This window comes from Equus quagga, chromosome 3 (assembly GCF_021613505.1).
Source record: "Equus quagga isolate Etosha38 chromosome 3, UCLA_HA_Equagga_1.0, whole genome shotgun sequence".
Taxonomy (NCBI): Eukaryota; Metazoa; Chordata; class Mammalia; order Perissodactyla; family Equidae; genus Equus; species Equus quagga.
This window is the reverse complement of record NC_060269.1, coordinates 63,308,174-63,333,739: the sequence shown is the minus strand read 5'-3', so window position 1 is coordinate 63,333,739 and position 25,566 is coordinate 63,308,174. Positions and strand designations below refer to the sequence as shown.

At 34.0% G+C, this 25,566-nt stretch overlaps 1 protein-coding gene across 2 annotated transcripts in view; it reads left to right on the top strand.

Annotated features, from left to right (window-relative positions):
* Nucleotides 1-21,641, top strand: part of FZD3 (frizzled class receptor 3) — an 89,112-nt gene extending 67,471 nt beyond the window's left edge. For both annotated transcript variants that reach the window (XM_046657160.1, XM_046657161.1), the window contains exons 5-7: nucleotides 5,730-5,878; nucleotides 9,604-9,837; nucleotides 15,130-21,641. In XM_046657160.1, coding sequence (XP_046513116.1) covers nucleotides 5,730-5,878; nucleotides 9,604-9,837; nucleotides 15,130-15,343 — 597 coding nt within the window. In that variant the 3' untranslated portion in view covers nucleotides 15,344-21,641. The remainder of the gene's footprint in view (nucleotides 1-5,729; nucleotides 5,879-9,603; nucleotides 9,838-15,129) is intronic.
* The last annotated feature ends 3,925 nt before the right edge of the window (nucleotides 21,642-25,566 follow it).

Genomic DNA, 25,566 nt, shown 5'->3' with positions numbered 1-25,566 from the left:
TGAATTTGCTATTAGATTCTGTTTACATAAAAATTCATAAGTGAGACATCTATAGTTTTGTTTTTTGGAGTCTTTTGAGTTAGGTGCAATTTTATGCTTGCTTCTGGGGTCAGTTTTGTTTATATTTTCCTTTTATTTGTTTCCATTAATTTTCAAGTTTATTTGCATGGAATTGAGTAAAGTGATCTCTTAAGGTTATTTTAGTTTTGTTCTTTTGGTAGCTATTTCTTATTCTCGTTTTTCTCTGTGTATGTATGTGTCTGTGTGCATATATGTGCATATGTGTGCATCCGAGCTGTTTTCTTTGTTGTTTTGATCAGGCTAGAGGCAGTTCTTTATTTATTTTTTCAAATAACCAACTTTTGAGTTTATTAGTTCTTTTTTTGTCTTATAATTACCTAATTTGTTCCTCTTTATTAATTTCTTCCATTTCTTTTCCTTATGTTTGCTTTATTGACAGATAATGCAGTTAATATTCCTATTAGTCTTTAGTCTATTAATTTGATTTATGGTTTCGTTCTATGAGAGTTTTAAGTTTTTAGTAATCAAAACTATCAGTCTTTTCCTTTTATGGCTTTTTTATTTTATATTATTCTTTAAAAAAGGCCTTCTAGACCCCCCCCTTATAAAAATGTACTTCATTCTTTTCATACTTTTATGATTTATTTTTATCTGTCTAGAATTTATTTTTCTTTATTGTATGAGGTTGTATCTAAATTATTTTGTTTCCAGGTGTGTTGCCAACCATCTCAGCATCATTTATTAAACAATCTATCTTTTCCTCATTTATTTGAAATACTTTTATCATATATTTAACTTTTCATGTTCTGTGAAAAATCCTATTGACTTTTTCAGGTTGTATCTAGTTTATAGGATTAATTTGGGGGGATAATTGAAGTGACTTCTTTAAAACATTGAGTCTTTGCATGTGGAAAAATAAAATATTTCTCCATTCACTTCAGTTTTTCTCTGTGTCCTTCAATAGAGTTTTATCATTTTCTTTTTACTTCTTGTTAGGTTTGTTCCTGGGTGTCTTACAGTTTTTGTTGATATTATAAATTATTTTCATTATATTTCTTATCTGGTTATTAATGGTATGTAAGAAAACATTCCATTTTTGTATATTAATCCTCTCCAACTTAGTTACTGAACCCTTTGATTGTTTCTATATTTATTTTTCAGTTGATTCTCTTGGATTTTCTGAATAGTCTTATTGTCTCTTTGTTCCCAGTACTTGCAGTGTTCTTTTAGGTTTTGCTTCTGGTGGGGTGTCTTATTGAATTGACTAGGACTTCTGGAATAGTAGCCTTATTCCTTATAGCTACAGAGGACTGACGGGCAGAACAGCTAGAGCTATTTGAACATGGAAGAGGCAACCTTTTATTTTGTCAGTGCATTGTACTAATTATATTCATAGAACAATTAAATTGAAAGCAAATTCATTTGTTAGTTATAGAGTAAGACTAAATGACTTCTAAGTCTAAGTAAGAGTTGAGAGAATAAAGAGAGAATAGAGAAGTGACTTTAAAAACTCCTGTGTAGAGAGTAGTGGGAGAGAAAAAGGGTAGAAAGCAGAAGTAGGAAGTCAAGAAGAAATAGTGTGACATCTGATTAGGAGAATAATCATGACTATGCAGTATTATAGAATAATCATGACTATGCAGTATTATAGAAGCCAGGGGAGATGAAAGTTTTGTAAAGTATAAGATGGTCATCACTAACTGATTCTACCTAGAAGTGCATAAAAACAAAGTGAGCCAACAAGAAGACATTTATTTGTTAATGAGGAGGTTATTTGTGATCTGCTTTAGTGTCTCTTCATCTGCTTCTTCTAAATTGTAGTTCTTAACTTTGTTCTTTAATTTGTATTTTCATCTAGATTATCAGTTTGGTGGGCCACTAATCAAGCCTTATTTCTGTTGTGTAAATCTCATGAGGCTTTGAACAGTTTTATTCTTAGAGGAATAGATGATCCATAAATATTTGTTGGTTGATTTTTATGTAAATCCTAGAGGAATTAGACCTTAATTTCAGGTTATGAATGTAATTTAAGTTCTATGTTTTGAGCTTACCAGGTGAGCTATGATCATGTGCCAGTTATAGATAAAATGTAGTAAGAAGAAATTTTAAACATGATCATCCAAAAGGACAAGATAAACTAATTTGTAGACTAGAAATGCAAAATGATGACTAGAGATAAAAACATGGGCCTACTGGCCTCCAGGTCTGAAGTGGCTAGAGGTGACTGGGTGTTCAGTTTCTATGGGGTATTGGGAGGTAAATCTGTCACGTGGGAGTCAGAGGACCAGAACTAGGCTCACTGGTTAAAAGCAGCAATTGGAAATGGGGCTCCCTGCTCCTGAAAAGAAATTTGTATAAAAGGTGCTACCAACTGTACCCTGAAGCTATAGTTAATATAAAAATATTTATCTAGAGAAGTGGGAGGGCACCAACACAGCCTTCAGACCAAAACTTAAGCCAAACTTTGGTGACTTATTACCTGAATCTACAGTAGCCAATAATGTCTGGAGCTACCAGTCACCAATACGAGACCTGGTTTTTGACTAAGGCCCCATGGGCACTGGTGAGACAGGGTGAGGTAAATGGAGGGAAGGAAGAAGAGACAGCAAGGGAGAGCAAGAGAGAGAGAGAACTCCCTCACTCAAGATCTGCAAACTAAAGTTCCATAGCACAATTTTATAAAGAAAAAAGCTAAACCTAGAAAGGCATCTAACAAAATCAACAATCAGAAGTGAATTCACTCCCAGATGAAATAAAAGTAGTAAACTAATTTTTTTAAAGACTTATTTAAGAATAAGTATATTTAGGATTCTCCAAAAGATAATAAACTCCTTTTAAAAGAATGAGAAATTGGGATAAGTTAGCAGAAGTGAAATAAGAATAGACAAGTATAAGAACCAAGTAGGTATCTTGAAATGAAGTTATGGAAATTGAATAGTAGATAGAGTGAACTCTAAGATAGATACGGTTGAAGAGGGAATTAGTGAAATGGAAAACTATTCTGAAGAGTTCATCCACAATGCAGAATATAGAGACAAAATACTCAAAATTATATAATTATGCAGCTAAGAAACATAAAAAATAGGTTGAGGCACTTCAGTATACATCTAACAGGAGTTTTAGAACAAGAGGCCGTAAAAATGACTAAGAAGCAATAACTAAAGAACTGATGTCTGAGAATTTTCCAGAAATGAAAAATTTGAGGCCTCAGATTAAAAGTACACTCTCCATACTAAGCAGATAAATAAAAACCAGTCACAATAAGAAACATTTAGTGCAATTATAAAACAAAAGGATAAAGAGAAACTTAAAAGCAACCAGAGAGAAAAATCTCCAAAAGAATATCAACTAGACAGACTTCTTGACAGTAATGATAGAAGCTAGAAGACTGTGAACTAATGTCTTTAAAATGCTGAGAAATGATTAAATACCCGTCTCAAACACCATTCAAGATTGAGGGCAGAATGAGGGCCGGCCCTGTGACCAAGTGGTAAGTTCGCATGCTCGCCTTTGGTGGCCCAGGGTTTCGCTGGTTCAAATCCTAGGTGCAGACATGGCACCGGTCATCAGGCCATGCTGAGGTGACGTCCCACATAGCACAACCAGAGGTATTCACAACTAGAATATACAGCTGTATACTGGGGGGCTTTGGGGACAAGAAGAAGAAGAAAAAAAGAAGATTGGCAACAGATGTTAGCTCAGGCACCACTCTAAAAAAAGATTGAGGGCAAAATGAAGACATTTTCAGGCAAAATCTAAAATAATTTGTCTCTGAAATACCTCTGTAGGAATTTGTAAAAGGCATCCTTTAGCAAGAAGAAAAGGGGCAGCCAGCCCAGTGGCACAGCAGACAAGTTCACCCGTTCCACATCAGCAGCCTGGGGTTCGCCAGTTCAGATCCCAAGTGTGGACCTACCCACTGCTTGCAAAGCCATGCTGTGGAAGCCTTCCCACATATAAAGTGGAGGCAGATGGGCACAGATGTTAGGTCAGGGCCAGTCTCTTCCTCAGCAAAAAGAGGAGGATTGGCGGCAGATGTTAGCTCAGGGCTAGTTTTCCTCAAAAAAAAAAAAAAGAAGAAAAGGGAACCCAAAGGTAGGAGTAGGGTGTACTTTTTGGCAAAGTTAATTAACAATGATACTAACAAAGATAATTATTTTTATTAAGGTTGTTCTGAATCTCTGGAAAATAATAATAAGGAATATAGGTAGCTAAAGTGTGCTAGGAACGTTGTCTTGTTCAAACGCTGAATAATTTTAACTGTCATTTTTTTGGTAATAAAACCAAGTATGAGTATATCTTTTAAATGTTTATATGTATTTATTGAACACCTGCTATGTGCCAGGGACTGATCTAGGCTCTGGGGATAAAATAGTGGCAGAAAAAAACTCTTCATGGAGTTTACATTTTCATGAGAGTAAACTGCCTAAAAGAAGTAGTATAACCCAGACACACAGACTTGAAAGAAATACATTGGTAAATAGGAAAGGATGTACCTGGAAAATATGCTGGTGTGATGAGGTGAAAAACTGATGTGACAATATTAACGTCAGATAAAATACAGTTTAAGGTGAAGAGCATTACAGTCATATGCTGCATAATGACATTTCAGTCAACGACGGACAGCATATAATACAGTGTGATCCCAGAAGATTAGTACCATAGAGTCTAGGTGTGTAGTGGGCTATACCATCTAGGTTTGTGAAAGTACACTCTATGATGTTCGCACAACAACGAAATCACCTAACGACAGCATTTCTCATAACATATCCCCGTCATTAAACATATGACTGTAATAAAGTAAAATGAGCAGCTAGAGCATTATTGAATTTACGTAACAGCTTTCATCGGCTTGAAAGTGAAAACTGACAGGATTAGAAGGAAAACTGATGAGTCCATAGTTATGTAAGAGATTTTAGCATACCTCTATTAAAATGGATAAGTAAACAGAAAATTAGTCAAGAATATAGATTTGAACAACTAATAAAGTTGATCTAATACATACAGAAAATTTTGTACCCAACAAATAGAGAAAATGCATTATTTTTGAGCATGCAAGGAATGCTTCCAAAAATTGACTTTGTCCTAAATCACAAAAGAAGTTTGTAAAATTTAAGAATCATATAGACCATATTCTCTGACTGCAATAATTAAACTTGAAACCAGCAATAAAAAGAAATTTTTAAAAAACTCATCTGACTAAAAACTAGAAAATACACTTATAAATAACTCACAGGTTAAAGAGAAAGCTTGAAAAAAGTCAGCAGAGTAAACATGAGGTAGAAGAAAGGACATATTACAGATAAGAACAGAAATTAATAAAATGAGAAGAAAAGATTAATACTTCCCTAATTTTATATTGTCAATGTCAGTGATAGAACTAGCAAAATTGGCCAAGAATATAGGTATTATTTGAGCCTCTATTCCTATTCGTGCTTTATTTTCTACGTTAATAATCTTTTTCTTTAGAAGTGTGTGAGCTAATAAGAAAAATATAGGACTCAAAATATAGAATATAAATTTATTGTAAAATTTTCAGGAGTGTCTCTCTCCGTATAACAAGAAAATTAACTATAGAAGTGTATAAGTGAAAACATGAAATTTGTAGCATTATTTTACTGTTGTTTATTTTTTGAAAAGAGTTTATAATGGGCTTTAATAGAAAGTTCTCTTTATATATTTAAGATATTTTTCTTTCCTTCTTGTAGGTTACTCAAATGAGTCGTCCAGACCTGATTCTTTTTCTGATGAAATACCTGATGGCTCTCATAGTTGGTATTCCCTCCATTTTTTGGGTTGGAAGTAAAAAGACATGCTTTGAATGGGCCAGTTTTTTTCATGGTCGTAGGAAAAAAGAGTAAGTTGAATTAAATTATCACTATGTTCACAAACCTCACATTCACATAAATTTTTTGTGTGGCTTATGTTAAGACAATTTGGAGGAAGTATTCCAACAAGATTGTAACCTCAGCTGCTATCAGTTATGATTGGCACAGTATAAAAGCTAAAAACTTATTTGAGAAGATAGCCAAGTAGAACCAGGCTTAAGGTCTATTCCTTACTAATTCAGGATATTTGAGGGAAGGCCAGTCTGTGTTTTAAATCATCCAAATTATGATTTTCTTAAAATTAAAAACAAATTAATGCTTTTATATATATTCTTATTTGAACCTCTTGATACTCCTTTGAGGGTTGGTATGTGTTATCATCTCTGTGTTACAGGTGAGAAACTCAGACACAGAGAGATTAACTGCCTTGGCCAAAGTCACACAGGTATTAGATTAGACTTCCATTTCCAATTATCCATTGTTCTTCCAAGTATACCATAAATGATTCAAAAAGATGGCATGTTATTCCATTCTGATGTAGTGCACGTTAAAGCCAAAATAGAAAAATGATATTAGTAGGTAAAATTAAATATGTTAAAGAAATTATTTTATTTCATAGTTGGCTACATGGCATATTAGAGTATCATGGTAAAGTATAAGATGTGACAAAGCAAACTTGTGAGGGCATATTTAAGGAATCTTTAATTTTTTGAACCCTTATTTAGTAAAACAAAACAAGACCCTGCAATATTCGCAAAGGAACAAATGATTTCAAACTTTTTACTTAGTATAAGTCTTATGTATACTATGTCTGAATTATCACAAATTCTAACTTAGTCAAGTCTATATTCTTATGATTTTGCTTAACCTAGGGTCCATGGAAAATGGGCTTTGGGGGATGGTCTGTAAAACTCAAGATTATATTTAAGATTTTGTGCCTTATATGGGTTAGTGTACTTTTCTTATACAACTTAAATTGCCTCATTAACAAAATCTGTATTTTCTAAAATACCAATAGTTAGCAGTTTCTGTCACACAGATTAGATTGAGATAAAATAATCTCAATTTTAAAATATACATTTCTTGTTACCATATCTGAGACTGCTACTACCGATATCAGATAATGCATTTCTCCTTTAAATACAGTTTCATACGGCAGAGAAGGAAAGACTCATTCAAGAACAACAGCAAAAATGTGTTTCCTAGGCATTTATTCCTCCTTCAAGAAAGTCTTTACTGAATGCTTGCTGTGTGCTGTGAACTATTTTGGGATGCCAGGGATTCAGTAGCAGACAAGACAGGCCAAGTCCCTGCTTTTGTGGAGTATCCTTCCTTGTGGGATTTACTGTGATTTATCTGTGTGTTCTTTGAAATCTTTTAATATGTTTTAATCACAGTAAAACATAATGCTGAGGAAAGGGCTTGAATTAGACATTCCTGCTCACCTCTGGACCATACACAAACAATGCCGTGATAGGGTGGTATTAGAAATTCCAGATAGAGCTTAACCAAACCACCCTTTTGGGGTATCTTCCTAGTTATTTTGGGGATCCCGGTTGGGCCGGAATCCTTTTGAAACTGGTTAGAATTCCCAAGGAATCTTCTATTTGATTTTCTGCAGCCATGGATCCCCACCCAACAGAGTCGCTGTGATCCTCCAAGCCAGGACTGTCCTCTGGGCTAGAGTAGCAGCTCCTTATTCTGGAGCTCAAGAGTGTGAGCATACTATAGCTATTTCTAGCATTTGTCTGATTTAGCCTTTGAGAAGTGTCTACAAAGTAATGTTAATGATGGTTACCAATTAATTGTGCACATTTAATACTCCAAGCACTGTTCTAAGCATCTTACATATTATTAAATCATTTAATCTCTAGACAACCTTGTACAGGAGATCATCATTTTACACATAAGGAAACAGGCATGGAACCAAGGTTTCATAGCTAGTGAATGCTACAATTGAGATTCAAACCCAAGCAATCTGACTCTAGACTCTAGTCTTTGCTCTTAACCCCTCTGTTACACTGTGCTATAAAGAGACTGGTTTCTAAAATTGTGCTAGTCAAATTAGTGTTCTCCCACTAAGTGAAACCACATCTAAGACTGCTTATGCTAATAATTCTGACACATTGAAATATTTTTAGAAATCTTCTTTTGGAATTATCTGGGTCACATCACTTAATTTCTCTGGACCTCTGTTTTTTATCTATAAAACGAGGGGACAAACCTTCACAATTTGAAGGTGGATTAAATTTTTGGAATGACCAGAAGTCAGTTTGAACCCAGTTTTAAAAATAAGTTTAGAAAATAAAGTTAATGATCAAGATTGATTTGGGATGTACATATATATGAATAGGGCCATTGATGACAGAGGAACAAACATTGTTTTTTTAAAACTATTTTTGACTTGTTCTTCTGTGTAGTTTTTGACACCTTGTTTTCAGGATATCCATAAACATTATGTTTTATTATTACTTTATGATTGGCTTCTAAGCCATTTAAACTTAAGTTTGATCCCCAACTGTTGGTTTTGTTGTGTGACTTTTGGCAAGTTCTTTAATCCCTCAGAACCTCAGTTTCTTCATCTATAAAATGGGGATGACAGTATTTGTTCTTAAAAATGGATATCTAATCTCCTCTTAGAAAAATCCTCTCAGGACAGTAATCTTCATAATAAAAACATTATTAAGAAGGATCAAAGGAGAATGTATGTAAAATACCTGACACAAGGCAAATACTCAACAAATATTAGTCTTCCTTCAACGCTTCTACCCCAGCACTAAAAACAAGAGCAATAACAACAATCCTTTTGTAATTTGAAAACTTAGAATATATGCACTTTCTCACTGTATAATCCAGCCTTTACATGTTAGAGTTTTATTTTTTTAATGAAATTGTTTATCTAATTTTAACTTTAACTCAGATTCTCGTAGTCAGTCACTTATTTACATAAACTGAGACACTGATCTTTGCAACTAATTTAAGTGGCTCTTTTGTTAATTTAATTACTGCTTTATTCATCATCATAAATATCTGCTTTTAACCCTTTTGTAGCAGTTAAAAACTTTTGCTTTTGACAATAATTTATCCCCTTTTTTCCCTTATGTCTGAGACTTTAATATGTCTGAGACTTAATTGTATTTTGCTTAAATTAATTTTTCATATATTTTGTTCTAACTATGACCACTCATGTTTATTCCAGCACTAGACAACTGCTTCTGCCATAAAATCAACTTGTAGCCCTACAACAACTGCTCTAACAAGTTAAAAAATGTGCTATCTGTCCTATGACGAGGCCTCTGCTACTTCTATAAACCATGCAAGAAAACAACCTCTCTACTTTGTAGTAATATCTTTGTAATATTTCAAAGTCCTTGAGAATCATACATTTCTTTAGCTGAAAGAGACTTTTTAGAAATGATGAAATTGTATACTTTCATTTTATAGATGAGGAAAATAAAGGAAAGGGGATAGTGACTTGCCTCAGATCACATATTTATTGATAGAGTTGGAACTAAAATCCTGATTTCCTAGTCTAACGTAGTCCTCTTTCCCTCATTTCACTTTAGGTTGACAGATTGACGTGCATTTTTGTTATATTCTTTCCTTTGTCAACAATGTTACCTTATATCTGTCCTAAAGACATTACTTAGAGAGCAGTTAATTTCAAGAATAACATCAGTGTGTCACAAAAGTATTATTTATTGGTCTATAAGGATGTTAGTCTGTATCTTAAATTTAGTATTTTGTTGTCTAGGATAGTGAATGAGAGCCGACAGGTGCTCCAGGAACCTGATTTTGCTCAGTCCCTCCTGAGGGATCCAAATACTCCTATTATAAGAAAATCGAGAGGAACTTCCACTCAAGGAACATCCACACATGCTTCTTCAACTCAGCTGGCTATGGTGGATGACCAGAGAAGCAAAGCGGGGAGTGTCCACAGCAAAGTGAGCAGCTACCACGGCAGCCTCCACAGATCCCGGGATGGCAGGTGAGTTTTATTGATAGCGTAGTTTATTTTATATGCTGAATTAGAGACACACAGCTTAAGAAGGAAGAGTAGCCAATTCTGAAACAGAAGTTGAATATATTAAGCTTTTAGAACTTTTCTAGGTACAGTTGTCCCAAATTATGGTGAGACTTAAAGCCAGTCAGAGCAGTTTAGAGTTCAGACTTGATACAGTAAGCAATATGGAGTCATTGAAGGGTATTGAGCTGGGAGAAGGCAGGGTGAAAGTGGTTATTCTAGTGAGATTAATTTAGCAAACAATTGTGGAATACCTACTGTGTCTAGACTCTGGGAATACAAAGATAATTTAGGCATGACCTTTGTTCTTAATAAACTCGCAGTCTGTTGAGAAAGATAGTGTAGTCAATATTAGTACTGTGGTTAAAAACATGGGGTCTGGAATGATAAGCCTCTATTTCCTCTTCTGTAAAATGGAAATAGTAATAATATCGGCCCCCTTAGGAATGTTGTAAAAAATAAATGAGATAATGTAATTGCTTGGAACAGTGTCCATCTCAGTAAGTACCTGATAGCAACTTCTATTAATATTATAAGTGGGGGGCCGCCTCCGTGGCTGAGTGGTTAAGTTTGTGCACTCCACTGCGGCAGCCCAGGGTTCGGATCCTGGGCGAGGACATGGCACCACTCGTCAGGCCACGTTGAGGCGGCGTCCCACATCCCACAACTAGAAGGACGTGCAACCAAGATATACAACTGTGTACGGGGGGCGGGGGGGTGGCGGTTGGGAAAATAAAGCAGAAAAAAAAAATTGGCAACAGTTGTTAGCCCAGGTGCCAATCTTTAAAAAAAAAAAAATATTGTAAGTGAACAATTAAAGTAAAATGTAAGTGTGATGGTATAGTCAAGAGGTTGACAAACTTTCTCTATAAAGAGCCACATAGTAAATATTTTAGGCTTTGTAGGTCATGTGGTCTCTGTTGCAACTATTCACTTCTGCTCTTATAGCATGAAAGCAGTAATAGACAATATGTAGTCAAAATGAGAACGGCTATGTTCCAGGAAAACTTTATTTACAAAGATAGGAAGGAGCCAGATTTGGCCAGCAGCCGTCATTTGCCAACCCCTGTTCAGCAGGTGCAGTAGTAGCCTGTAGGAGGGAGTGATTAATCCTGGGGCGGGGGCCGGGGGAGGTCATAGAAAGCTTCACAGAGAGAATGTTTGAGAGGCCAAATGGGTTTTCTTGTTAAATTTCATGATGGAGACCCTAGAATTAGAAGCTTCTTAGGCACTTTGCAATAATTCAGTTGAGAGATGAAGGCTTATTGGAGAGTAGTAGCAATAGGAAGAGAGGAAGAGCTGATCTGAAAGATATTTAGAAAGAAGAAATGATAGGAGTTGGTGATGGATTCATAGCTGGAGAGAAGGAATATGTCAAAAAAAATTTTTTTTTAAGATTTCTACTTTGGGAAACCAAAAGAATGAAAATTCTTATGCTTAAAATGGAAAGCTTTGATGTTCATTTAAAAATATCTCTGTTTCTACAACTGTCTTGTATTCTTCCAGTCTCATTCCAGCCTTTCTCCCAGTTTTCTCTGTCCTAGTGTTACATGATTTCTATACTTACTCTCTTTTTAGACCTTCTAGTTTTCCTCTCAGCTTGCTTTCTTTTGCCTTCTAACTTGATTAACTACTGTGTGTTTTAAAAAGCAGCAGTCTTTCTTTGACTATGATATATTTTCTTTATCCATTTCTTTTTCTTTACCTTGCTAGATTTTTTTTGTTTTTTAGCCCTGAGCTAACGTCTGCCACCAGTCCTCTTTTTTACTGAGGAAGATTGGCCCTGAGATAACACCTGTGCCCATTTTCTTCTACTTTATATGTGGGATGCCTGCCACAGCATAGCTTGACAAGCGGTGCATAGGTCCATGCCTGGGATCTGAACTGGTGAACCCTGGGTTGCCGAAGCAGAGTGTGCGAACTTAACCACTACACCACAGGCCGGCCCCTCCTTGCCAGATTTTTGAAATGAATATTTTAAATATTTCCTTTCTACCTATTCTGTCTTTAATTTCTTGTATATCTAGGCTTTTTTCCTTCTTACCCACCTAAACTATACTTTCTAACATAACCAATAACCTGTTTTTAACCACATTTAAAGATCCTTTCTCTTTCCTACTTTTTTCCTTCCATTGAGTACTCTTATATAGGAAGCATTTTTCTAAGTGCTAGGGATGCAGAGAGGGAAGACAGAAGAGTAAACAATCAGTTATAATACACTTTAATGGATATAATAAAATCATAGGTACTTTGGGATCCAGAGAAGAAAACCATCTAACTCATCATGGAAAGTCAGACAGGATAGCACTTCTTCTTTGAATAGAATTCAGAGCAGGCAGTTGGAAATTAAAGACAAGGAAACAGTACGTATATGCAAAGGCAAAGAAGACAAGCAGGCAGTTAGGTACTGGAGTATGGCCAGAGCATAGTATGTAATGTTTGGGCAGTTATAGGAGATGAAACATGCTGAGAAGTTTGGACTTTTTCCCTGACAGTGGTGAAAAACTTTAAAGGACTTTGAACATGGGGTGATAAAATCATATTTGTATTTCAGAAAGATCACTTTAGCAACAGCAGGGGAGAGGAGGAGGTTGTAAATAGCCCAGTTTGGGAGTTTCTACAGTAATTTAGGGGTCCTAATTTAAGACATTGATAAGGGGTGGAGATCAGTCTTTTAGAATGCATTTTGTCAACACCGTCCTCCATGAACTAACTGTCAGCATTATTTGACATTTGACATTTTTAGCTTCATCTTTTTCAATAAGGAATGAGGAAGGAATTTATAACTCCTATGCATGTGGCAATCTCTGTATAAAGAGATATAAAGAAAGGTCAAGTATAATTTCTGCATTCTAGGAGCATATAACCTTATAAGGAAGATAGGACATATACATAAGAACCAATAAATAGTAGTGCAAACCAGCATATTATTAAAACAGTGGGTGTTAGAGATGATCGATGCTATAGAACTTCAGACAAGGGAAAGATGGGCCTGTGAAAATATCTTAGAGGAGATAAATAGGATGAATGAATGGTAATAAAAAGATAAATTCATACTGAGTAGAGAATTTCTGAAGGCCATTAAATATAGGGAATTTCAGCCTCTGTACTCTGAATAGAACTGGAGCTTGGAAAGTTTATAATCATTAGTATAGGGTAGTTGGTAATTAAAATTGTGAAATAGAAACCCTTGAATTATAATAAAAAAGAACAGACCAAGAACAAAACCTTGGTCCATACTTACAGTAATAATAATACAGGAAGAATAGCCAGCATGCAGTTCAGAGAAGGTACTTCTAGACATATGAGGGAATCAATTAGAGTAGAGTATCGTGGAAACCAGAAGTTAGATTATGACTTCCTGTAATGCCTTTCCTACCTCTCTGCTTAGTCAAAATCATACGCATCCTCTAAGGCCTGCTTAATTCCCATATCCAAGGTGGTTAATTAATTGCTTTTTAATGATTCTTTTGGTATGACCTATTTTCAGTACAGTTGCCTTGCCTCAGCTTAAGTTTGCAGCTTTTGGAGAATGAGAACTAGGTGCAGACACCTCTTTATTCCCCCACAGTGTCTAGCACAATGCTAGGCGTATGTATATATTAGGAGGCAAATAAATCTATCAAATAACTAATGATTCTAGAAATAAGGTGGGCATTTTCCAGAAATTCAGAGTTCAGAATATAATGGCAGGCTACTAAGAGTGTTCTATAATGTGCTGCATGAATACTCATACTGTAAAACTCTCTGCCATGCCCAGAACTTCAGAGCAGATTTGAAAGATTCCAAAACCACTCTGAACCTAAAAGTCTAAATAAGGATTTTCATATTCCAAAAGCCATCTCATAGGAATTTCTTTTCACATTAGTCAGTTTTTAATTCTTTACATATTAACACTGTCTTTTGGCCATCATTTTCTCATTATCTTGTGGTATCTTGGCTATGAGATCACACACACATGCACACACACACACACTTGTTCTCAATACTCACTCTAGTCCAGACTTCTTGATGGATAATTATTGATCTCAGTGCTATGTAAAATAAAATAGACTTAGGTAAATACCCCTACACCTGGATGTCAACTTCAAAGAGTAAGTAATTGGTAGTTAGATGAGAGGATGGGTGGAAAAGGAAGTGGATAGGTGGTAGGTAGAGGTTTGAGAATGAGTGATTAGGATGGTAAGTAGGTGACACAACAAGGGAAAGCTAGGGAATGAATAATGAGATACTAGTGAAACTTCAATAAATTCGATTATTTACATTAATGGTAGCAAATAGTAAAGAGAATCAAAAAGAGTAAACCATCTTTAAGTTTCCTTCATTTTAACTTTGGAATGCACCATATTATCTTTTCTGCAAATTAACCATCCTAATTATTTTGCCTAAGCTTATGTAAAAATCAATGTACATTTTCATATCCTGTATTAGAGTAGATGGTCACAGTGGTTTAAATGACTCCAAGAAGATAAATAAACTTGGTAATTCCCATATATACAATTGAGATTAAACACTAAAATTAAATTTATTTTTCTATGTAGTTGATTCCTAATTATCCATGGGTGTGTTGCTCATATTCTAGAATTTTGTGGATAGCCATATATTTCACTTAAATAATTATACATAAGAACTTAATATGGTAATTTTTTTATGAAAAATATATTCTTTGAGTCTTATTTGTAACTCAAAGATTTGTTTCATTTTAGAAAATATCCAATTCATAATTTTAAATAATGATTTGTTCTTATTTTTTATTTACTGTGATATCATTTCTAGAACACTGCATCATATTTTGCTGTTTTTCACTTGTCATATTTATTTGAAATAGATGCTTATGAAGTCATTGAGAGGTGAAAGATCTCAAAATTAGCTGTCAAATCATATTTGGAAAAATCTTTCACTCAGTTTAGGGCAATAATCATTATGCCAAATAATAATTATTAACTAGAATAACAAGCTCATTCTGAAATAATTTATTTGCAAACATAATTATTTTACCAAAACATGAGAATCAAATTTAAAACTGTTTATATCCTGAATGTGAAATGTCTTTTAGTAAATAAGAATTAACTGCTCTTTTACTCAGATGAGAAATTTTTTAAATATTTAAAATGTAAATCATCAAAAGTTGGTTGTTACTTTTTCACTTGTTGGTTTCCTAATCATTTAATTTAATGCAGCATTTTCATGAAAATTTTTAGTGTTATTTTCTAGTATGTTCTGTTACCTGCTTCAAAATAAATTCTCCTGTGTTAGGTATACTCCCTGCAGTTACAGAGGAATGGAAGAGAGACTACCTCATGGCAGCATGTCACGACTAACGGATCACTCCAGGCACAGTAGTTCTCATCGGCTCAATGAACAGTCACGACATAGCAGCATCAGAGATCTCAGTAATAATCCTATGACTCACATCACACATGGCACCAGCATGAATCGGGTTATTGAAGAAGATGGAACCAGTGCTTAAATTGTCCTGTTGAAAGTGGAGAACTTGTACTGTTTAAAAAGCAGATTTTATTCTTTGCCTTTGCATGACTGATTGCTGTAACTCACTGTTAGCTTTCAGTCAGTGCAGATTGTGTCCATTGGAAAAGTAAATGTTTGCTTTTTATATTGCATCAAATTTGGAACATCAAGGCATCCAAAATGCTAAGAATTATATTACCACATAAATAATTCTTATTTCTAGGCTATGAGGAGATAGTTATTTGGTAAGCATTTTTATAAACCCACATATTTTATACTTAGAAAAATCCTAAAAGTGTGGTGACTGCTTTGTAGTGAACTTTCGTATAATATCACCTAGTTGTGAGGCAACATTCTGATAGTTCTGTTAATAAGCCAAAATTTCAGAATTAAAGAAATTTTCTATGCAAGGTTTATTTCTCAGATGAATAGTAGGACTTTGTAGTTTTCTTTCCACTAAGTGAAAATAAAACTGTTTTTAAACTGTAGGAGAATTTGATAAATCAGCAAGGGTATTTTAGCTAATAGAATATAAGATCAACAAAGGAATCTGATTAGTCTGTTGAAGGCTCTTCCAAAATTCTATCAAAATAATCTTCATCCAGAGAGATACAGGATTAGGATTAGCAATGGGCATTTTTCCCCTATAATTTGTGCTGTTTTTATTACTTTTGTAAATATTACTTTTAATGGCTGTATTTTTATAACTTATCCATTTGCATGGTGGAAAATTTTTAATTTGTAGCCATTTTTTCCCACGTAGTAGTAGTGATTCATAGAGAACTTTATGTTCAGAGCTGTTCTGTGGAAGCATGTAATAAGCTAAGCATCACACATTATAAGGTTTTTTGTGGTAACACAGGTACAAAATGGCAAAGTGTTTTCTCTGTATTAATTGTTGTATTTTTCTACAGTGAGATGTGATCTTGCCAAAGCCATCAGATCTTGGTATCCAGGCCCCTCCGATCAGTGAGTTGATTGTCTGCACTTGCACTGCCCAGTAGCTAACAGGCTACAGCTTTTGCCCCATACCCTTATTTTCAGATTCTGGATTATTCTTGTTTACAGCTGAAATACATATAACCTAGTCCAAAGTGGTGACTAATTTGGGGTATTTGAAAATCACTGTAGCTAAATGAAGCATGATTAGTCTTGCTGTGAAGTATCTTTTGATCTTGAAAATATCAACTCAAAAATGTTTGACGTTTTGTCTTGTGATGTTTAAATAGTTTACAATAAAAACTGTGAACTTTATTAGGCATGAAATTGATCAGAAGGGAAAGAAAAATTCTTGAAAATGCTGGATGTGTTCTGTAGAAAAGCATATTTAAACAAGCGGTCCTCAACCATGACTACAGATAAGAATCACTTGGGGAACCTCTGATACCCGACATCTTCCTCTCTTTCAGATGAGAATTGGTAGTTTTTTTAAAAAGTTTTCCAGGTGACCTAAGCTGCAGCCAGACTGCAGGCTGGTTTCAACTGACTTGCCCCTGATGATGATCTGTTGGCATAACATTATATCATGTGAAAATCTAGCTGGACTCAGTGACATGCTTTTATATCATTACCTGATACACAATTGTTCTCCACTTTATTGACCATTATAAGATGTGGAATTCTGGGCCCTGCTCCTAAAGATTCTTATTCAGTAAGTCAAAGGTCGTAGGACTTTAAAATCTGTAGTTATAAAAATATAGCAGGTGATTCTTATGCAGGTAATCAAAGAATCACACTTTGAAAAATATTCTAGACTCTAGAGAGGCCTGATTTTGTCATATGCTAGTTTTTGACCTTTAACAAGTCAACTTCTCTGAGCCTCAGTTCCCTTGTTTGTAAATGAAGATAGAAGATAAATACCTACCTCACAAAGTTGTCAAATAGGGATCAAATGAAAAATCATATGAAAGCTCTTTGAAAACTATAAAGCATTGTGAAATATAAGGGTTTAAGATTATTGAGGATTTAAGAGATTTGTTTGAGGGCTACTAGAGTACATTCCTTGGCATGTGTTTAATTCATGTGTACTTTTCTCTCTTTCTTTAAAACAGAAAGTCAAAGAAATTGTGTTGAAAAAGAAGCTTTTATCAGGCACAAAAGTCAGTTTTCTGATAATAATTTGTTTGTAATCATGTTGCTCCTTTCAAAGTACATATATCTTAATATTTGTTGTTATTAATTTTTCATGAGATATATTTGAACATTTGGCCCAAAATGTTTTTCTTTTTTCTCTGTCTTCATTGTCTTTCTCCTTGGAACTGGAGCTGGTGCTCAAGACAGGCAGAGTCTGAATTCCCTCCTAACTGACAATTAGTAAACTTTTCTCTGAAGGCCAAACTTATAACAACTCATTTATAAATAAATCAGTAATTCATGAGGCTTTTGTCTGAGAATCTCTCCTGAGAGGACCCAAACAAACATTCAGAAACAAAAATAAGAAGTTAAGACAGAAGGTACCAGTTTGAGCTCAAAGATGTTGTCATCTATCTCCATCTGCATTATATTATCAATTGCCAAAATGTTAATTGGTTTTCTTGTACAAGTGCGCCAAGTATAGATAGTTAAGTGAACATTGCTATGAAAATCTTTGTGCTTCCTGATTTTTATATATTCATTTGCATCTTCTCTATTAAAGTAACTGCTGGTATATGTGTAAATGCTTTCAGTACCTTAATTTTGCTCCACAAAATTTACTTAATATTGTTAATTCATTGTTTTGAATAACAGTACTTAGTTTGAGCTGTGTTATTTATCAAACTAGTACTCCAGATTAAGAATTTTTTTTAAGAGACAGTTGAAAAACCTATAGCAAAACAGCAGTTTCAAGACTCAGCTAACTTACACCAACTTGAGCAAGTCTGGACAGCTTTCTTACCATCTGCTTAACTTTAATTTGTGTTGTGATTAGCATATGATAATGTTTAGTGTTTAATTTGTTCAGTTGACAGGTGAGAAAGTAATAGTTCTAAAATTTTGACATATAATCAAAAGGTTTTTGAAAAGTACTTTGATTTCAGCAATATTGTATTTAATTTATTCAGTAATTAAAGGAAAAGCTCCAAGACAATATTAAGCTCAAAACACTAATGAGTTTCAGAGAACAGTTGATTAATAACTCACTCAACATCTAGCACAGGGCTTAGTACATAGTAAATTTTTCAACAAATATTTAAATGAATGAACAACCCATGTCATGCAACTCACTTTTCTCCTAGCAGTCTCACTTCAAAGAAATTTGAAGGATCTAAATTTAAATGAAGTGAAATGAAGTCTTTGCTTTACCAAAATAACGTGGCAAGTATAAGAAATACGTAAATTGTACCAAATGAAATTTATTTCTCTTAGAGTAACAGTCCATATTACTATTTTAATTAAAGAAATATATATTTACAAACTCGTACCAACACTTTATATTAATTTTGAAAGGTGAAAGTGATACTTAGAAGTAAGTATTTAGGCTTTTGGTTTTATGTGAAGTTAGATCTTTGTGTACTGGTTGGATGAATGAATAGTCAAGCAAACCTTTGTTAGTAATGATTTTCTGCTTCTTAGAATAGATTTATAAAATTCTAAGAATCTCTTCAAATTAGAAAAATTTACTACATTCTAACCTACCTCATTAGTTTCTTTGTGATAATAGCTGGAAATAACTGAAATTGTAACTATTATGGTTTAGGCGATATCCCTGTGAAATAAAAGGAATTACTTAAATTTTTTTTGATAAAATAGTGGATTATTGGCTGGAGCTCAGAAAACATTAATATACCAAAATTTCACTATGGTGATATTTATACTGCTTTTGACATGCCAAAGGTACATTTACATATTATCATACTTGGATGACTTACATAGTCTAGTGTAATGAAAATTCCACAGGGCTTGGAATTCAAAGGCCCAAATTATGATGTGAACTGGACAGGTCATTTAACTTCTCTTAATCTTAACTTTGGTATAAAATGAGGATAAGGCAATTTTTGGTCCCAATCTACCTCACTGGATGTTGTGAGGATCAAATTAGATAAAGTATTATAGTGCTCTATAACCTATAAATTGCTCTACTGATGATCTTTGTTTCTGTTAGAATTTGAGGCTATGGCTTTCAGTGGTATTTAGGAATAACAACACAATAGGCAATTGGACCAGTATTCATTTGGTACATGCTTTACGTCAGTAATCTAATTAACCTTTTAAAAATGTGGTTCTTTTTCAAGAGTAGCTATGCCCTTAAATTGTGTTGGCTCTTTAATGTATGTTATAACAGAGTGTGCTCTCAAATTTTACAGTTGAATTTATAGGTCACTTTCAGCAGAAGTTTGGGGATCTCCATTATATTTTTCTTTTGGTATGGAATTACGTAATACATTAGCTTGGCTTCACTGAAATTCCTAAGAAAAATATAAAGAGGAGTGTAAGCCCTATTACTTTTTTTCTTTGAGGACTTCCATGTGCCTAATTCTTTCTGACTAAGAACAAGTTTTTTAAAAGCTGATTACTGTAACTTGTTGGTTTTCATCATGGCCAATCTTTAAATTTTAGGTTGTAACATTATCTTAATTATTTGTATATTTGTTTATACAATTGTTTAATCTGTGTAAAGTAAGGATTTTTCCCTTTTTTGCACACATAAACACATAAAAGATAGCATTTTTATAGAATTAGGATTTGCAAAGGAACTCATGATTCTTTTAAACTTTTATGCCTTTTTACAACTGATTAAAGTAAGAAAAAGTGTTTATGTTTAACTCAGCTATGTTTCCTAGTAGCTATATAATTTTATACATTATTCTTACGTCATTTCTATCTATTTTATATGAAAAAATTATGTTACATTTCTTCATAATTTCTCTCCCCTTCTTTATTGTCTAGTTATATGAGTTTTGGGAAAGAAATAGGAAGACTAAGAATCCTTTACCTTCCATCTGACTAATCGGTCTCCTGGGGTTTTTTTCTAATTTAATTTTAATCCTGTACTTCTTTAATAGTCAAATTGACAGAGGATTATAATTTTCTCTCAGGATCCGAAATCTCCTAGGAAAGAAAACATTAAGGTCTACCCAGAACTAGCCATCTTTGTAGACATTCCTATTTGGTTGATTTATAAAGAGTTAATATAAGTTAATAAGCCTATTTCTTATTCTATGATCTCTAATTAGAAAGTAAAATATTGTTACCCTAAAGATAAAAGAAGGTAAAGTTTCACATATATGTTAGTCAAATACCATGCCTATCAACATTACTTCCTATACGAGAGAGTAGTTCAATCTATTTAAATGCATTCAAGGATAGTTTCCTTCAGACTATTTTTTTAAATAATCACCTTTCTCAGGAAATCTGTTGTGTTCTTTCTTGGACATTTCATTGGTATTACAACATTGCTCATAATTTATTCTCATTTTATTGGCCACTGTGACCAGTCTTCCCTGATAGAGAAACAAGTTTTTTACCTTGTGGTAATTCAGATTTTGAAGATTCAGTGTTCCATTATTTTGGTAATTACCATTCACTAGTAACATTAGTATTTATAAGACATCGATATTTTCCAAGCTTGTTACTTTATCATATTTCCTGAAGTAGGGTAAACTATATTATTATTTTTATTATCGCCCTGAGGTTTTTGTTAAGTAAGTCAGCTTGTTTGTATTGCTAACTTGCAAATATTTCTGTAATTGTATTTTGCTTATTGACTTAAAAGAAGAAACTTTAGAGCTTAATCATTTCTGTTTTCTAAATTGACAGATTTTTTTTAATGCTTAGTAAAAATGCATTATGTTATTTTTAAAATACCACAAAATTTTGAATCAGGAGACCTGATTTCTAGTCTTGCCTCTGTTTTCAATGAGCTATGTAACTGGAATTTTACCTCTTATGGCCTTGGTTTTCTCATCTGTAAATGAAAGGAACAAGGGGATTAGCCTGGGCAGTGTCTCAAAGTCAGCCTGTCTCTAATTTGGTTGTCCCTTGAGCGTTTTATAATCATTGTTCTGGGCTTACTTTTATTCTTGTTGTTCTTCCATGAAGCGTATTTACTAATCAGCCTACACTGTTAATGCAATTTATACTTAAATTGATAGGAGTTAGATATGTTATTAACTTTGTTCTCCATTCATGATTTTAAGTAATTTTAAAGGAGGAGAATTAGATTACAGATAATAAAAGTGAAAGAAAGGTTACAAATAATTGACATGACCTTTTTTTCCCGTGGGAGAAGACTCCTAAAGCACCAACAATAAGCACCTTAAATTGATATACAGAAAAAAATGACATGAAATTTTTGTTTTTTTTAAAGATTGGCACCTGAGTTAACATCTGTTGCCAGTCTTCTTTCTTCTTCTCCCCAAAGCCCCCCACTACATAGTTGTATATTCTAATTGTAGGTCCTCCTGGTTGTGCTGTGTGGGACGCCACCTGAGCGTGGCCTGATGAGCGGTGCCATGTCCATGGCTGGGATCTGAACCCGTGAGACCCTGGGCCGCCGAAGTGCAGCATGCAAACTTACCCTCTCCTCCAGGGGGCCGGCCCCTGGCATAAAATATTGTGATCTCTGTTCTCTTAAATATAAATATCGTTAGCCTAAACTTGAATCTGATGTTCAAACATTTCATTGAATATTTTCTGGGTTTTGATAGTGGGATATTCTACAAGATAAAACAGATAATCCTAGAGTGATCTAATTTATATTTCTCCATCTGCCATTTTTCTGCTTCTCTTCTTCTTCCCTCCCCAGTTTTGAAAAGGAAATTTACAAATGTCTTCCGTCCCTTAGACCTGCCTCAGATAATTCTTCCCTGAACTACTCTTGTCATTAGAAACCAATATGAAATAATTCTATATTTCTGAGACAACATCAACATAGTGCTTCTCTACGTTGAGCCGAGGTGAATATATACTTGAAAGTAATGTATCTTCTTTATATGTGAACCTAAAATTAGTTTTAAAAATCATAAATTCTCTGATGTGAAAATATTTGTCTGTAAGTTCTCTTGTTATCAGGTGATATTTCTACCTTAGTTGTGAGTCAGTCTGAATTCTTTATCATTCATCTTTTTTAAAAATTTAACTTTTCTAGAATTACCCCATTTCACATCTTTTTTTTTGTTTTTAAATATTGGCGTCTAAGCTAACAACTGTTGCCAGTCTTCTTTTTTTTTTCCTTCTTCTCCCCAAAGCCCCCCAGTACATAGTTGTATATTTTAGTTGTGGGTTCTTCTAGTTGTGGCACGTGGGACACCACCTCAGCATGGCCTGATGAGTGGTGTTAGGTCTGCGCCCAGGATCCGAACTGGCAAAACCCTGGGCCGCTGAAGTGGAGCACTCGAACTTAACCACTCAGCCATGGGGCCGGCCCCCGGCCCCCCATTTCACATATCTTTAACACCAACTTCAAACAACTTTTCTGCTTTTATTTTCAAATGCCAAATTTTATTTTTGAAAGTTTTAATTTTTTCATTGAAGTTTCGAAGTATTGCATATGTGAGGGAGTGGCTGCAGTTTAAACATTTACTTTGGCATGATAAAGATAGCAAACCACCATCCCTCTCTCCCAGCCCCCAAAAAAAGGTTTATTTGACACTCAAAGGCTATGAAATTGTCTTATTTTCATTATTTGAAAGAGCTATGTAAGCTATTTCTTCTAACTTAAAATTTTGTAATTAAGAAAAATACTGACTTTTCTGTATTTTAATCTGATACTGAATTAGGGGCACTTTATATAAAGATATGTCTACAATTAATAATAGTTATTGGCTATTTTCACTTTAAAATGTGACCCCCCCCCAGACTCACATGTATTTAATGTGGACTTTTTTGGGGGGGCATTTTTTTGTTTTGCCTTGTTTTCTTAACGTTGTCGTCTCAGCAGAAAACTCTCCGGTAAATGAACTATTGTTTCTGAGAATCAGCCAAGGAGATTTGTTACTACGTGGTCATAATTGGATAATATTATTCTGAACTATGTAAAATTGCTGGTTTTGTTGGTCAAAAGTGATCAAATGTTAGCAATTTCATAATATTCAAGAAACAACCCAACAAAGGAAATTTTAGAACAAATTATTAACTTCCCAACTTATCAACCTATCAGAAAATTTATGAAGGAGACTCAAACTACAGATAAGCACAGGTTTATCAAGAAAATTCTGCTTTGTTTTGTCATTAAATTTCCCAGTTTTAAAAGATATTTTATCAAAATGACTTCAGTGATTGAAGCAAGTACCTTTTGGAAATACATAAGTTACATAAGGCTTTCATTAAGTCTGTGTAGTTTTTAAGCTTTCGTAACCTGAGATATTGTCATATATCAAAGGATTAGTCTGTAAGTATCATTTAAAAGCAAAATAGCTCCCCCCCATCTAATGAGGACCCAAATTTTGCAAGCTATATAATTTCATCTTCTTGGTAGGTATTCGAAAATAATGAATATTGCTATGATATATAGTCAACAAATTTGCCTTAAAATACCATTTAACGATTTTCTTTATACCTATATTCAGGTTATAAGAATAGAAGTATATGAGTATAAAAGTACATACGAAAATATGAAGTTTCTACATAGGAAACCCCAATTTTAGATAGAGCTATGATCTAAAAGGTTCTAAATTGGGTAGTTCCAAACTCAAATTACATCTCCTCATATAAATAATATTATTATGAATAATAAGGGTAACAGGTTAGCCATCAAGAGCTGATCTCATGCACTCCAGTGTTAATCTAGGTGTCTTGGCTTTGGATAAACTTTTAACTTTTGTAGTGAGAAAGCTTACTTTGATCTCTCAATAACTGCTGGTACACTTCTTCTTAGGTGGTACCCTGAGCCCTGCCCAGGTACATACTCTCTCCATCTGGCCTCTTCCTCAAATGCTGCATTCCCCAAGACTTTCTGCCTGCCTTCTATCCCAGTCTTCCTTAGAATACTTCCAAAGTGTAACCTAGCTCAAGTGTTAGGAAGAAGGAAATTTGCTTTAACTAATTCATATTAAAGTGTTAGTGACTATAGGCCTTTTATCTCTCTTAAAGAGAAACCTGCACTGCTGTTGGCACAAATTGCTATCAATTGGTAGAATGTTAAGCTTTAAAACAAAAGTGGAAATAATTTAATTAGTGGGGGTGGGATTATTTTGAGGCAAGAGATATCATTAAGTAACCTAACTTGGGAATCTGCCTCTCTCTCCTGAACCCACATGATGGCTGAAGGTGCTGCATATTTTCAGTGACCTTGAGGAAGGGAGCTAGTCATTTATATTTATGGGTCATATGAAGTCAGGGCATTGCTAATCCTGTGTTTTCCAGTTCCAAGGATGTGTCTGGAGCATCTTAGATCTCTATCACCCACACTATTCTTCTAAGACTGTCTCAGTCTACCCTACCTTCCAGCTAGGCCTGTCTTTCAGCTCTGCTTGTTGATATCAAATTTACAGATGAGCACTGAGTCTGTTCTTGTAAAAATGTCTTTCCTCATTTTACTGTTCACAACAATGGCACCACCTTCTACGTTTTTCAAGAGATAGAAAAAGGTAGAAAAGATACTCCTTTTCCAACATTTTAAAAAACTTATTTTTAAACGGCTGGCACTTAGCAATTTAGTTTTCAAACCTTATACTGAATTGAATTGATTCTAAAATTTTAATCTTGCTTTATCATATAAACATCTAGTTAGAAAGTATTTATGCTAAAGACTTGTATTTTGTGGCATTAGTTCTTCATGTTTCTTTTTCATGTGTTTAAAATTGTTCGTTCATTTCCAAATGGTGGAAAAGTTACTGCTGTTGAGATGTGTAGAGGGCAAGTGCACTTGATTAGAGCATGAACTGTACTTTCACATTAGCTGGATGTGCTTTGCACTCTGCTCTTGTAGATTTATTTTGTTTACAGTAGACTGATGTCAGTTTTTGTAAATGTTTTTACTTAGCACTTTAACTGTGAGTGTACAAACTGCTTTTAAATGTAGTGGTTGTATATTTTGGTTATAAATTGGAAATTTTTAATAAAATTAAATGTTCTCTATTTTGTTATTAGTAGCTGATTGAATATAATTTTCAACATTATCTTGAAGACTCCTTATTTAACATATTATACTGCTATTTTAAAATTAGGTTTCGTATTTTATGTTCTAATATTAATTTTTTCATTCATAATAACAGAGATTCACATTAATCTGGAACATAGAAATATATAAACATACACCATCCTGTATCATATCCCTTTCTCTCTCACTTACTTTGTCAATATAGA